Here is a 15,393-nt window from a genome sequence, read left to right as displayed (position 1 = left end):
AACATCTCAAATCCCTTAAATTACAGCTCTCAGAATTCTTGGGAACCATGGCTGTTTAAAGTGCTATCATAGCACCTTAAATGTATGGTGTGGATGAGGCCTGAGTCTTGATGGTAGTTAAAATCCTCTCAGGAGGGGGTTTCCCCTCCTCCCTCAAAATATTGTGCATGATGTGGAGAAAGTGAATAGAGAAACATTTCCCCCCTCGCTCAGAATACTGTACTAGAACTTGAATGAAGCTGAATATTGGAGGATTCAGCACAGAAAACAAAGAAAAATTATCACTGTGCATAGTGAAATTTGGAGATTCACTCCCACAAGAAATAGAGATGGCCTCCAATGGATGGCTTTAAAAGAGGATTTGACAAATCTGTGGAGGACATCAATGACTGCTAGGGAAATAGATGTTAATAGGGAAAATTGCTTGCAAAAATGGTATGTCAGGAAGAGTTGTAGGCTATATAACAATGTGCATATCGGGAGAAAGGCACACTAAAGTGCTCACATTTTTATGAGGACTTTTTGTTTCAGTTTAATATTCATTCATTCATTCATTCATTCATTCATTCGTTTATATTCTACCTTTCCTCTAGGGAGCACAAGGTGGCACACATAGTTCTGCTGCCCCCACAATTTTATCCTCACAACTTTGTGAAGTAGGATAGCCTGAGCATGAGTGATTGACCTAAGGACACTCAGCAAGCTTTGTGGCCAAGAGGGGATTTGAATCCTGGTCTCCTGGGTCTTCGTCAAGCACCCTAACCACTACAGCACACTGTCGCTATTGTGGGGTGCCAAACAAGAGGTTGAGGGGCTACTATAGTGCTAGGGTGGCAACTAAACTTTGTAAAAGACGGCTACAATATTTGTAGTCGGCATCGGAAATTTCTGTACCACTTGTGGAAAGTTTGGAGCTGGGCCTCTGAGCTCCCTCACTGCATTTCACACATAAACAAACACAAATCTGCTTCGATACAGGCAAGGGCACACAGGATTGTTGGTTTCCTCTTCAAGCTTTGTGTTTGACGCCTGGGTGTGATGCTTCCACCCTATATTGACTGCAGTGAGAGGGAGACAGGTTGGTGAGACCCTGAGGTCCTCTGTGCTTTTCCTGCAAATGCTTTCTCTGGGTTGCATGAGGTGCATACAAAGTTCAGCAGCATCACACTGGGGGCCACCGTGCTGGTTTGCTTGCTGTTTCATGGATGGCAGCACTTTTCTTTTAACTTGCAGCCACTTAAGAGGCAGAAAAGTCTCCCATGTTAAAATTTCTTTGTGACTGCCGTCCATGCATGAGGGAGAACTGCATGTGCTGCTTTGGATTTCCCGGAAATTTTCACTGCATTCATTTACAGTGCTGAAGAGGCAGCACTGACCCATGATAGGGCCTTCTTGGTGGCCGCTCCCTGTTTGTGGAACCCCTTCCCAGTGAGGTGTGTCTGGCCCCTCTTGTGTTCCCATTCTGGAGGAAGGCATGGAAGGTCATTTCTGATGGGGGCTTGAGGCAAACCATATGCACCCATTTTCATCCAATGTGGCATAGTGGTTAAGAGCGTCAGACTAGAGACAAAGGTTCAAATCCCCCACTAGGTCACGAAGTTCGCTGGGTGACCTTAGGCCAGCCATTGTCTTTCTCAGCCTAAACTACCCCTACAAGATTGAGTGTGGGCATTAAATGAGGAAAGGGAGAAGAACCATATGTGCCACTCATTTTGCGCTCCTAGGAGAAAAATGTGGGATATAAATGCAACAATAAATAAATGTAATATCGTATTTCCCCGCATCCTCTTCCCTCGGCCATTAAACAGGCCACCGGCCTCTGGCGACATGGACGGAAAGGCCCGGAAGTGGCTGAGGCCTAGATGCTGAGGAAATGATCTTCCCCCTATCCTGCCAGTAAATAGGATGGGAGCAAAAATCCCCCTCCTGTGTTTACAAAGGGGTTGGTGGGAGGGTGGTTGCGTAGCAGCCGGCCCCTGATGTCACAACTGTGGCATCCAGACAACTGGCTCCCAGCCCCGACCGAGCGTCAGGGGAGGGTAGGCCGGGGCGGGCGGTTAGGCTCCAGCCCGAAAAGAATTACTGGAAGCCGGTTTCTATAAGCAGATCCCAGTGCTCAAGCAGGCAGGAGAAAGCCTGCCGCCATTCTGGGGGGGAGAGAAAACAATGGCTTCTGAAAAAAGGGCAAGGGGTCTAAAAATAGATGCGGGCCTCTGCCAAGGCAGGCCGGCGGAGACTCGAGGGGTCCCGTGGCCGCCCCCACAGAGCCGTGTTTACTTATTAGCTCATGCCACTGCTATGGAGCCGAATGTGTTGAGAGAGAGAGAGAGAAAACACTTGGTTGTGTTTTTTTGTTTTGATTTTTTGCTGTGCTCCCGCCACCCGCAAGCCTCCTACAAATTTCGGAGAGAACTGCTTTGGTAGCGGTGGGCCGGGCAGATCAGTTCAAGGCTACATGTGCCACTGAGGTCACTGGCCTCCAGGTCTGACCTGAAGTCTCCAGGTTTGCCTGGACCTGTCCAGGTTTGGGGAAGGCTGAAACTCCAGGTGTGTGTGAGTGATGGTACGGAGGAGAAGGGGAAGGGGAAAGGGAAGAGGAAGACGACAACGGCTGGCAGGATCTGGCTGCAAATTATAGCATAGGCAAACTTGTAGGGTTGGAGTGTCTGCCCTCCTCCACACCCCTCTCCCAATTAACCTCAATCTCTAGGGCTCTACCCCACCGTATCAATTGGGGCTGCACCTATATCTCAGGTCTGGGCCCTGAAATTGCAGAGTCTAGGATGCTCCTGACCTGGCAACCCTATGTGCTGGGAGAGAGTGGGGGTCTCTTCTGGAGTTACGACAGTAATGACCAGAAATAAAGAAGCAATGCCTCTCAAAGCTATTTATTGATTTCATTTGCATCCCACCTTCTGTATGTTCATCCTTACTGTGAGATAGGCTAAGGTGAGAAAGTGAGTGGCCCACAGTTACCCAGTGAGTTTCCTAGCCAAGTGGGGATTTGAACCCTGGTCTCCCACAGGTCCTAGTCCAACATTCTAGCCATTACACCACATTGGCTCTCCCTAGTGGGGGAAGACTGTTAACCAGGCAACTTCTGTGCCTGTTCAGTCAGCTGTCCAGGTGGGCAACTTCAAGGTCTCTGCTGCATGCCCTTCTTGTTTCAGGATCCTCTGCTTCATCACCTGAAAAGAACTCCTGGCCCCTAACACAAACCAAATTTCTGCCTTGCCTGTACTCCGCAGTGTCAGAATTATCCAGGGGCTATTTCCTGCCACCATCCTTGGCCTTTTCTGGTGCCGCCAGGCAGCAGCTCCCAGCTCCCACTGAGCTCCTGGGGTGGATATAGTCACTTTTATTTATTATGGGTTTGTTTATACCCATTGCTTTTTTTCTGGGGGGACCTAAACATTTTGCGAATCTTTGTACTTTTGTCCATTTACTGTATTTATTTCCCCCAATTTGAACTATAAATTTGTGATTTTCTTGAGTCAAAATGAGAGTACCCCTAAACATTTTTAAAGAAAAAAAGCACTGTTTAAACCCTATCTTTTCTTCTGATGGGACTCAAGGAATCTTACAGATAAAAATAAATTATTATTATTATTATTATTATTATTATTATTATTATTATTAAAAACAAGAACCTCTAAAAGCATAGAAAAAACCAACCATTAAAAAATATAAATATTAATAGAATTAAAACTTTCTGCATATATAAAATCAGTTTAAAACAGATAAATAATTACAATAAACACAACACGGCACCAGCCCTTTTCTCAAAAGCCATCAGTTCCCAAAGGGCTTTTGGAATAGGAAGGTCTTCACTTGCCGGCAGAAGCACAGCAAGGAGGGAGCCAGTCTGGCTTCTCTAGGGAGGGAGTTCCAGAACCTGGGAGCAGCCACCAAGAAGGCCCTCTCCCACGTCCCCACCAGGCGCGCCTGTGAGGGTGGAAGGAATGAAGATCTCTTGAAGATCTCAAAAACCAGGCAGGTCCGTATGAGTGAATAGCCTAGGTCTAACCTGTGTGTGTAGGACTTTATAGGTCATAACCAGCAATTTGAATGGTGCCCAGAAACAGATCAATAGCCAATGGAGTATGCTCCCTATAACCACTTGATATATGTCACTTGATCGTAAAAATATCAACCCTCAAAGTGGCATAGAACAAAACAATAGAATCATTGTGTTGCTGACTGCCATCACACTCTGCCTCTTTCCCCAGTCCAATATCTCTTGCAGGTTCTCACCACTCCAAACCTACCTCACATTTTAACATTTTATTTTACAAATTTATAACCCACACTTTCATAACTATACAGAGAGGCAGAGCACAACATACAGGTGAAACTCGAAAAATTAGAATATCGTGGAAAGGTTCATTTCTTTCAGTAATTCAACTTAAAAGGTAAAACTAATATATGAGATAGACTCATGACATGCAAAGTGAGATATGTCAAGCCTTTCTTTGTTATAATTGTGATGATTATGGCGTACAGCTGATGAGAACCCCAAATTAACAGTTTCAACTTTGGGGTTTTCATCAGCTGTATGCCAGAATCATCACGATTATAACAAAGAAAGGCTTGGCATATCTCGCTTTGCATGTCATGAGTCTATCTCATATATTAAACTCCAGTAGCTAATGAAAACAATTGCTTACATAAATGGACTTTTCCCACGATATTTTAATTTTTTGAATTTCACCTGTATAAAAGGATAAAATCAATCAATGATCCTTGAAAACATCATTGAAACATCAACAAATATTGATGGATAAAAAGAAGAAAAAAATCACGTTGTACAAGCTTGTCTAAAAAAAGAGGTTTCCAAGAAACCTCTGGCAGAAGGGTGGGATCCTGCCAAGCCTTTGCTGGTTCCACAGGGCAGGGCCTGCAATGCTAAAGACTACTGCTTGGGCAGGAATCTCTTCACTTGTCCTGAAACACTTGACTGATGATCCCCTTTTCCATTTCTCTGCCAGATGCCCATGATCCAGTTCAGTGTCAATGTGTCAGCAGCGAAAGGAGGCCGGAAGGTGGTTTTTGTGGTGAACTCCAACACGCACTCCGTTCTGAATGTAAATACAGGGGATCACCGCCTTGCCTTCGTCACGGTGAGTACCTGGGCTGAGCCACACCCTGCAGACCCTGTATAATGTACATTAGGGTTGGGAGCCATTTTCAAGCATGAAAGGAGGGGTGAAGCAAGGCCAGTGAGTGGGGTGGCCTGGGGAGAGACCTGGAGGTCAGGCGGAGAGAACAGAAGGGTTTTGGGGCCTAATGTACAGGTATAAGAAGTGTGATGATAGGCTGGAAGGGAAAGAGTGAGAGGCAATGCTCTTCCTTTGCTTTGCCCTTTCAATCTTTCCCTCCTTCTCCATTGGGACTTGGCAGCCAGCAGCTTGACTCACCTGGAATAACTAGGTACATGGCTTCATGCACTGCGACAGGCTCCAGAGGAGTCTGTGACCTTCTCTCTTCTTCTCCACAGCTGGAAGAAATCTCCCAAATTCCAGTACTTTAAGGATGGTGATAAGCTACAGAAGCTGGAGGGAGGGTATTAATCCTGGGGTGGAGTCTTTATCTCAGGAGTTGAGAGAAGGGGGAGGTATGTGGATTCCAGAAAGTGAAGATGACCAGTCCAATTTGTACACTAGCAAAGGACCCTCAGCAAACAAGATTCTTGGTCATGAGTTAATCAGGGCAGGGCAGCGGGGGGCTAGGAAACATACTGCATTTTGCAGAGGGGACAGTTACATTTCAGGTTCTTTAAGTGTACATCAGAAACCTTTAAGTGTGGGTGTAACAAGTACTTTTTCAAAAATGCATATTACACAAGTTTCGCTCTCATCAGGGAGACATAGGCCCTCCTGGCACTGCTTCACTCTCCAGGTGGCTGGGAGTGTTGGGGGCCATAGACCAAAACATCTCGGGGGCAACAGGCTGGCAAAGGCTGCTGGGGGAAAAAGCAAAATTGATGGGATTGTGCACATGGTTCTGTCATGTGAAGCTTTGCCAATGAGCAGGAGCACATATGTCCACTGGGGAAAACACAGTACAGTGGTACCCCGGGTTACATACGCGATCCGCTCCGGATCCAGACCAGAGGCCCACCTATTGGATTATTCTGCTCCTATAGAGGCCAGTGCCTGTGGGAAGTCCCAAGGAGGACATGAGCACAACAGCTCCTGCATCAGACACAGTGTACCAGATGCTGGCATGACTGGGTGAATATTACCCTTGATTACCTTATCCTCCTTGGATTTGTCTAATCCTATTTTTAAAGCCATCCAAGTTGGTGGCCATAAAGACATCTTGGGGCAGCAAATTAATGTCAAGAGCTTATCTATCTGCCGCCACTGTGTGGAAAAGGACTGCTTTGTGTATGTCCTGGATATCCTACACTTTTGCGTTATTGGAAGACCTTAAAGGATTCCAGTACTGTGTTTAGGAGAGGGAGGGAGGGAAACCTCTCCCTCTCCCTCTCCACACCATGCCAAATTTTGTGCCCCTTTCTCATGTCGCAACCCATGACTCTGCAAGGCCCCCGCAGGTCCGCTTCCCCTGCCCCTGCCCACGGATCTCTCTGTCTGTCGGGAGGCTCTGTGACGCAGAGAACCCGGGGAAAATCTCCCATTTCCTCTGGCTGCTTGGCATAAGGTCAGGGATGGTGCTTGGCTCCAGCCAGCTCAGCCGAGCCTGCGAGCTTTGTTAGCAAAATAAAGCCCTTTTCCTATTTGTGTCTAATAATAAAAAAGGGCTGACAATGGAGGCGGGGTGGGGGAGGGCAGTCAGTGGCGCGAGAGGCGCTATCAGATGCAGTGCGGCACCACTGGTTCAAGCTGGAGGGCAGCCCCCCGCCACTGCACTGCCTGCTTGGACGTTCCATTCCGTGCCCTGTATGGGGTCAGGAGGGCAGTGGAGGTGTGCAAGGCAGCTCTTAGTCACCTTTTCTTTCTCCATTCCCTGCATTGTCGGTTAGCAAAAGGGAACCTTAAGGCTGTGACAAATTGGGTGGGGGGGATGAGCCATTATCCCCTGGAAAATCCCAAAGCCATGCCAAACTAGCTTCCTGTTGAGCCACCCCTTCCAAAATACTGATTTATTTATTTTTTTGAAAAGTCTGAAAGATTGAGAAAAGTTGCTTTGGTTTTTCTTTTTAAGAAAAAGGAAGAAAACACACTTTTGGGAGTAAGGGTAGACAAATCCTTGCAATCTGATTCATATTAGTTTCTCAGTTTTCCTATCTTAAATCCAGTAACCCCCACCCCACATTCAGCAGTAATTGGCAATTGGAGGGGGGGGAACCCTGTGAAAATGCATCAGTGTTTTAGTGCGCCCTGGTGTGAGAAGGACGCAACAGCTCACGACACCCTGGCAGCCCTGGGGGCTGGCTGGGCATTGTGAGGAATGCACCCCACAAAAAACTCTGCTCAGGGTGAAAGGCCCCCCCAGACGCCCCCATGCTACACCTCTGAGTCTGATTTGTGCAAATATCAGCCAAGGGAGGGCAAAGTCACCCATGCAAACCCCATCCCATGTTTTCATCATTCTTAACAAACGGGATTTAAAAGTAAAATAAAATGGAAATTCCCAAATACGTTGCTCTTTCTAATGTTGGTTGTGCAGTTATCCCTTCAAAGAATTCCTTTTGAGCCTGGCCAACCTCACAGGATTGATTGTTTGACGCCTGACTCTTTTCAGCTTTCAAGGCAGACAACAATAGGTTATAAAATTCCTTTGATCGTGGGGGGAGATTAGCTGTCAGCTTCTGCCTGACCTCTCTGACTTGTTCTTTCCTCTCCGTGCTGAGAAGGTGATGGGGGGGTCACAGAGAGCCTTTGTGTCGTTCCTTTTCCGTAACCTACACGGGGATAGAAAAGTGTAAAAATAAATTCTGAAAATTGTAGCTGACAGAAGTAACTGCACAGTCATTGGTGTGCCAAAAATCATTTCCTGTTTCCTTTTTGGATGCCCAAAACTGTAAGTGTCATCTCATAAATGGCTTAGAACTTCAGTACCTCAAAGACCACCTCTCCCAGACCCAGTATCATCATCTGAGGCCTTTCTTTGTGTGTCTCCTCCACAAGGCATCCAGAGGGTGGCAGTACAAGAACAGGCCTTTTCTGTGGTGGCCCCCCCATTGTAGGATGCTCTTCCCAGGGAGCTTTGCCTGGTGCATCCATTGCATATCTTTAGGTGGTAGGCAAAAGATTTCCTCTTCTCACAGGCCTGTGGGACAGGGCCTATTGGGTTTTTATTGGGTTTTCGGTTATTACTTTGTGTATTTTTGTGTTTTTATATTTTAAACCGCCCTGTGACCCCCAGATAAAGGGCTGTTTAGAAATTTAATAAATAAAAAACAAATAAAATAAATGTTACGGGCATCGTCATGGAGCAGTGACCAAACAAACGGCCCACTGTAATGACATTACAGCCTCCAGTCTTTCACTGATAAAAAAACCAGGGATGTCCCTGAGCTAAGAAGGCATGTTGGAAGATTCAGGACAGATAAAAGAAAGTACAGTACTTGTTCATGCAGTGCATAGTTAAACTATGGAACTCCCTCCCACCAGAATCATTGATCGCCACCAAACCAGATGGCTTCCAAAGAGGATTACTGTATATTCTGGCGTATAAAACTACTTTTTAATCCAGGAAAATCTTCTGAAAAGTCGGGGGTCGTCTTATACGCCGGGTGGAGAATCTGCAGTCGAGTATATCTCAAACTCTATATTTTAACTGGAAAAGTTGGGGGTCGTCTTATATGCCCAGTCGTCTTATATGCCGGGAAATATGGTAGTCAAGTTCATGCACATAAAGGCTATCAATGGCTACTAGCCACGATGGCTATGCTCTGCCTCCACAGTTGGCGGTAGCAATGCTTCTGTATCCCAGTTGCTGCAAACCACAGTACCCTTGTGCTTAGATTCTGCTTTTGGGTTTCCCACAGGCATCTGGTTGACCACAGTAAGAACAGAATGCTGGGCTACATGGGCCACTGGCCTGATCCAGCAGGCTCTTCTCATGCTCTTATGTGCCCCCCACCACTCTTATGTCCGAGAAGGTTGTCCAGAAGGGAATGTAGCACCCAGGCTGAAAAAGGTTGCCCAACCCTGCTGTATTTAAATATTACAACTCCACACAGAGACAATTGGCGTTTCTCGAAGTGAAGAATATTTAAACAGGGCACATGTGCAATGCACGTGCGTTCAGAGTGCACAATCACTCGCAAAATGTGTGCAGTTAAATTATGAAATTTGCTGCCCTTATTTGAGCATGACGTCCTCACATGGAGATCCAATGATGTCGAAGTAGGTGCTGCAGGTGAGGTTGGGAGGAACGCACACATAGGTTGTCACTCCTGCTCCTCCCTATGTAAGTGGAGCAGTTAGGGATGGGGGGGGGATAAATTTTGTTTGGTTTGCATTTTAATGCAAACTAACAAATTGATAGTTCACAAAACAGCGTGCAAACCAACATGTACTTACCCGTCAAAACTCACCCTTTGCAAATTTTGTGATGCAATTTTCCAATGAGTACAAACATGAATTTATTAAGGGGAAGTCTGCATAAAAATGCATTTAATCATGAAAATAACATTTCAAATGCATTATATGAGGGGGGTATAGCTTGCAAAAATGAAGACTGGAAAAAATGAGAAACTGAGAAGAAACCAGAATTGACTGATTTGTCCACCGCTCTGAGCAACTGGACAATATATCGCCTGATCCAGCTCCCTGTCTCCTGGCCGCCTGGAACTCCCCTTTTAATAATAAAAAAGTGAGGCCAAAGTTGCAAAACCCAATGCTGACCAAGGACTATCTCTCAATATTGTGCTTGAATCCAGACATGAAATACATGGAGGATTTATAGAGTGTAACTCTCATTGCCAAGTGGAAACACTAGGGCCCCCTTTTCAGCCAGAACTGACGGAACTCAGTTCTAGCACCTCTCAGGTGGGCTCCATTGCCATTATAAGAAAATGAGGGAAGTGTTCATGGTGAGGTCCAGCACAAAGCTGTCAACCTTCTTTCTTTCTTTTTTTGCATTGGGAAACGGCCAGAGCTGTCAACTTTCCCTTTTTTGTAATAGGAAATGGCACTGAAATAAGGGAATTTCCTGGAAAAAAGGGGGAAAGTTGACAGCTATGGTCCAGCATCTCTTTTCTAGAAAAATAGCACAGGGTACACTCTGCCTGATTTTATTCTGCTGTGCATTTCTTTTTCAGGATGTGCATAAACTCACGGTCATCGGGTTCAACAAAGAAATCAACAAAACCGATTTGTCTTCCTCCAATGAGGAAATCCTAAATTGGGCCAAAGCTTATTATGGGGGTGTCAGCACCTTCGTAGAATTGGAAGACCCTCGGAAGATTAACTTTCAAATCAACAGAGGTCAGTTCTGTTAAGATGGTGTTTCTTAAATCAAAGTGTAGCAGGAGTCCTCCCTATGGAGCACCCTTCCCCAGCCTGTGGTCCTCTGCATGTTGTTGGACTACAACTCCCATCAATTGCTGGCTGAGGCTGATGAGAGTTATAGTTCAAAACATCTGGAAGACACCAGGTTGGTGAGGAATGCTATAGTGCCACAATGACTTGCTAAGGGGACCTTACCCCCACCTGATCCAAATCATTTGCATGCCGTTACTAATGAATTAAATTAAGTTCAATTGATGTATTAATTGATTAGATCTGCATGAATTTGGATTTGACTAAAAACACTGAATGAATGAAAAATGGGCCATATATGGGTGGCTTTAACAATCCTCTGTTGAAATACTATCAGAAGACAGCCCTGTATTTGAAGGGCTCTTCTCTTTGAAGCACTGACCAAGGGAAAGCAGGAGTGGTCCTGAAGTTGCCTATCCAGAGTGAAACCTGAACAGAAAAGTGAGTAGGTACACTAGTCACCTGCTCGGTCTTTCCCACCAGGGTGAGATGTATTGTGCTTCTTCTTATAGTCATTTTTTTCTAAAATTACATCAGTGCATTTAAATCAGCACATCCAAATTTTATGCAGTCCTGTATTCTCTTTTTCTTAGCGAATGATTTCCTCTTTTTTGATGATACATAAGCAGTCAAATCATTGGATGTGTTTTTCTCTAACTGAGCATCAGCCATCTCCTGCTCTTTCTGCCTGAGCAAGTTTCCCACAGTTGTTTTTTTGTGTCCTTCAGAGCCCAGCTCCTCCAAGGAATGTGTACCTGAGAGCTATTTCGATGCTGAGCAGTACCTAGAGGCTGAGTTTGACTCTGACAATACCAAGAGCTGTCTGGATTCCACTGTACACCCTGGGAGAGAGGCCCACATCATGTGGCTCCAACAGAGTCCTCCAGACTCTGGGTAATTTGGTTGCATGGATCTAACTTCTGACTCGCGAGTAAATTATGCAAATAATAATGTTCACATTTCCACCAGTTTTGTCCTGCAATATTCTTGTGTGGCTTATGACATTTTGGGCAATGATCAGGCTACAAAAATGGGTATGGAAGAAGGCTTGAGTTGATAGTACAGGTCCACAATGTATAGCCATTTAAGAGACTGACCACAATAAACATTTGGTGCTTCCTGACACTACCCAAAAAGAAAGAAACTGTAAAGAGGAAATATTGGTGTTAATATATGTTGGCAAGGAGGGACAGACTTGAAAAATTGGAGGGAACAGATAAGCCAATAGATATGGGGAATATTATATTCAACTCAGTAGAAAAAATAAGGAAACACACACCTTAATAGAAGTACATAAGTCTTGATAATGATCAAAAGGTTGGACAGCCCAAGCCTGAGGTTCCCTGACTTTGCAACATTGTTGTTGTTCAGTCGTGTCCAACTCTTCATGACGCCATGGACCAGGCATGCCTATCTTTCATTGCCTCCCACAGTTTGGCCAAACTCGAGAACACTGTCCAACCATCTCATCCTCTGTCGTCCCCTTCTCCTTGCGCCCTCCATCTTTCCCAACATCAGGGTCTTTTCCAGGGAGTCTTCTCTTCTCATGAGGTGGCCATCTCGTCCTCTGTCGTCCCCTTCTCCTTGCGCCCTCCATCTTTCCCAACATCAGGGTCTTTTCCAGGGAGTCTTCTCTTCTCATGAGGTGGCCATCTCGTCCTCTGTCGTCCCCTTCTCCTTGCGCCCTCCATCTTTCCCAACATCAGGGTCTTTTCCAGGGAGTCTTCTCTTCTCATGAGGTGGCCAAAGTACTGGAGCCTCAACTTCAGGATCTGTCCTTCCAGTGAGAACTCAGGGCTGATTTCTTTAAGAATGGATAGGTTTGATCTTTTTGCAGTCCATGGGCCTCTCAAGAGTCTCCTCCAGCACCATAATTCAAAAGCTTCAATTCTCCGGCGATCAACCTTCTTTATGGTCCAGCTCTCAGTTCCATACATTACTACTGGGAAAACCATAGCTTTAACTATACAGACCTTTGTCGGCAAGGTGATGTCTCTGCTTTTTAAGATGCTGTCTAGGTTTGTCATTGCTTTCCTCCCAAGAAGCAGGCGTCTTTTAATTTCGTGACTGCTGTCACCATCTGCATTGATCATGGAGCCCAAGAAAGTAAAATCTCTTGCTGCAACATTTTTGTTGTTGTTCAGTTGTTCAGTCGTGTCTGACTCTTCGTGACCCCATGGACCAGAGCACGCCAGGCACCCCTATCCTCCACTGCCTCTCGCAGTTTGGCCAAACTCATGCTAGTCGCTTCAAGAACACTGTCCAACCATCTCACCCTCTGTCGTCCCCTTCTCCTTGTGCCCTCCATCTTTCCCACATCAAGGTCTTTTCTAGGGAGTCTTCTCTTCTCATGAGGTGGCCAAAGTACTGGAGCCTCAACTTCAGGATCTGTCCTTCCAGTGAGATGGACAGGTCATAGTGGAGAGTTTAGACTAAATGTGATCCACCTGGAGAAGGAACTGGCAAGCCACTCCAATATCCCTGCCAAGAAAACTCCATGGACAAAGACAACAGGCACTGCAACATTAGGAAGTAGATAAATTAACCTTAACAATTATAAAAGGGAGGAAACTTAGCCTTTTAGATCAGAATTCATAGTGATAAATAGAAATATCTGCCTCAATAGATACTGGAAAAGTTGATAGCGAAAAAGAAAGAAAGAGCAATCAGCCTTATAGGTGGGCCTTAATCAATTTTGATAGATCATCTTAATAGTGAGATAGCATTAGTAAAGGTAGGGAAGAAGAAAAGTCTATTCATATTCTAATCCATGGCCAACTGGGAGACTAATGGACAATTTCTGGTGTCTACCAGTTGTGGAAATTTTTGCAAAGAGGCCTTGACTAAGCCATATCACGGTCCTGTCTTAAGCAAAAGGTGCATATTCAGGATCACTGAACACAGATAGCTATGTCTGTTGAACCATTAGCGATTATGAGTATTGATTTCCCTTTGTAAATTTAAAACACACCAGTGGACCATGAGAAGTCTTGTTGAAAATAACAACAGAGCAGACTACACGAGACCAAAACCAGCCTGCTTTGGCCTGTTAATGCCTTACACAATGCAGGTGACAAACACAGGTTAAATAGCAATGTGGGTGTCATGTTGGTGATTAACATGCTATTCCAGTCTGGTCTACCAAAGTGGGATCTGCTAGGTGTTGAGTGGGCTGTTAAAAAGAAATACCTTGCTCAGCAATGAGCCCTTATCATTTATCCTTGGGTTTGTTCTCCAGCACACAGGCTGTGGATCTGAACATCAAAGTGACATGCAGTAATGGGAAACCAGCTAAGGAGCTGACAACACTACTAGTGCTTAAAAGCCATGAGAGGATGTTTTGGAACATTGATCAGACGCCTGAATATGTGAAATTCATGGTAAGAGTGGGAGAGAAATGTTCTCTGGCTGCATTTCTCCATGGCCTGTCCATGGGCTTAGAACTTCATGATTACTATTATTCATAAAACGCAAAGCTAGCTGTGTTGATCCAGAAGGCCAGACAAAAAGGGCATGAAAGAAGAAGAAGAGTTTGGATTTGATATCCTGCCTTTCACTCCCCTTAAGGAGTCTTAAAGCGGATAACAATCTCCTTTCCCTTCCTCCCCCACAACAAACAGTCTGTGAGGTGAGTGGGGCTGAGAGACTTCAGAGAAGTGTGACTACCCAAGGTCACCCAGCAGCTGCATGTGGAGGAGCGGGGAAGCAAACCTGCTTCACCAGATTATGAGTCCACCACTCTTAACCACTACACCAAGGTGGCATTCAGCTCCTGGGCCTGAGATTTTCCACCTCTGGCTTACATATAAGAAGACCATTCTGCTTCTCACAGTGGCCAATGAGAGGGCTATGGGAAGTCCACAAATAGGGCATGAAGGCCTCTGCTATTGAAGCTCCCTGCAGGAACTTGTATTCAGAGGGAGACAGAGTGATGCAAGGGTGAAACTTCTGCCAGTCACACCAAACTCTGATTAGGGCTGGCCCAACACTTTTCAGCCCCTGAGGCAAACCCCGAAATGGCATCTCCCCTCCCCACCAGGGAAGAATGGGGTCAAGGAAGACCAATATCAGGAACAAGGGTGGAAGGAAGGAAGGGAGGAAGGAAGGAAGGGCAACATTGAGAGATGCTGCCCTGGTGGACCCTGCTGCCTGAGGCAGTCACCTCATGGACAGGCAGGCCTTGCTGTGGTTCTAGCCAATGCTAGTCCTGCTCAGAGAAGATCCATTAAAAATAATGGGCATTGGTAGTCATGTACTAAAGGAACAAAATTCTTAGGCACTGTTTTTCAGGGGAGGAACAACGTAATAGGTAAAACCGTTACAATTCCCCAGCTATCATCGCTGAATATATTCACAGAGGAAAATGAAGACTTACTCTTCTTTAATCTAAGAGGCCCTACATTAGTGGTAGTGAGGATTCTGATGGCATGTTAGTGGAACGGCCAAAGGGATTCCCCAGGTTGCCCCCAAATTAAAGACTCACTCAAGAGCTTTGAGTGAAACAAACACACTTTCACTGTGGACTTCATTGTAAGAACCAAAAGTCAAGCAGCAACAAGAAGCTTCAGGAAGCGTACATTGGGCTATATGACTGCAAAATGACTATTTTGTCAGAACTTGGTATTGCAATATCCCCATCTGTTAAACTTACCTTGAATATTAAAAAAGAGATTTACAATATGTCATGAAGTCAGATAACACCCTGCAGTTCTGTATGTGACTACACATTTGATTTTGATTATGTTAAGTTTTCAAAATTTTGCTAAAGATTAAATAACCAGAAGAAGAAAAGGGGCATGGCTAACTTAGCTCCATTCATTTCATTAAGTTTACTCTGAGTTCAACACAGTTGGAGATAATGCTTCTGTTGGGCAACCTTGTGTACTACCATGAATGGAAACGTACGCTGAAGAGGGTCCTTGCTAAACTTTTATTT

At 45.3% G+C, this 15,393-nt stretch overlaps 1 protein-coding gene across 1 annotated transcript in view; it reads left to right on the top strand.

The window, feature by feature from the left end:
- Nucleotides 1–15,393, top strand: part of ENG (endoglin) — a 53,582-nt gene that overhangs the window by 21,052 nt on the left and 17,137 nt on the right. The window contains exons 3-6 of the mRNA XM_033137546.1: nt 4,989–5,120; nt 10,238–10,403; nt 11,186–11,351; nt 13,696–13,837. Coding sequence (XP_032993437.1) covers nt 4,989–5,120; nt 10,238–10,403; nt 11,186–11,351; nt 13,696–13,837 — 606 coding nt within the window. The remainder of the gene's footprint in view (nt 1–4,988; nt 5,121–10,237; nt 10,404–11,185; nt 11,352–13,695; nt 13,838–15,393) is intronic.

This window comes from Lacerta agilis, chromosome Z (genome assembly GCF_009819535.1).
Source record: "Lacerta agilis isolate rLacAgi1 chromosome Z, rLacAgi1.pri, whole genome shotgun sequence".
NCBI lineage: Eukaryota > Metazoa > Chordata > Lepidosauria > Squamata > Lacertidae > Lacerta > Lacerta agilis.
The sequence above is the reverse complement of the archived record's forward strand: the minus strand, read 5'-3'. Positions and strand labels throughout refer to the sequence as shown.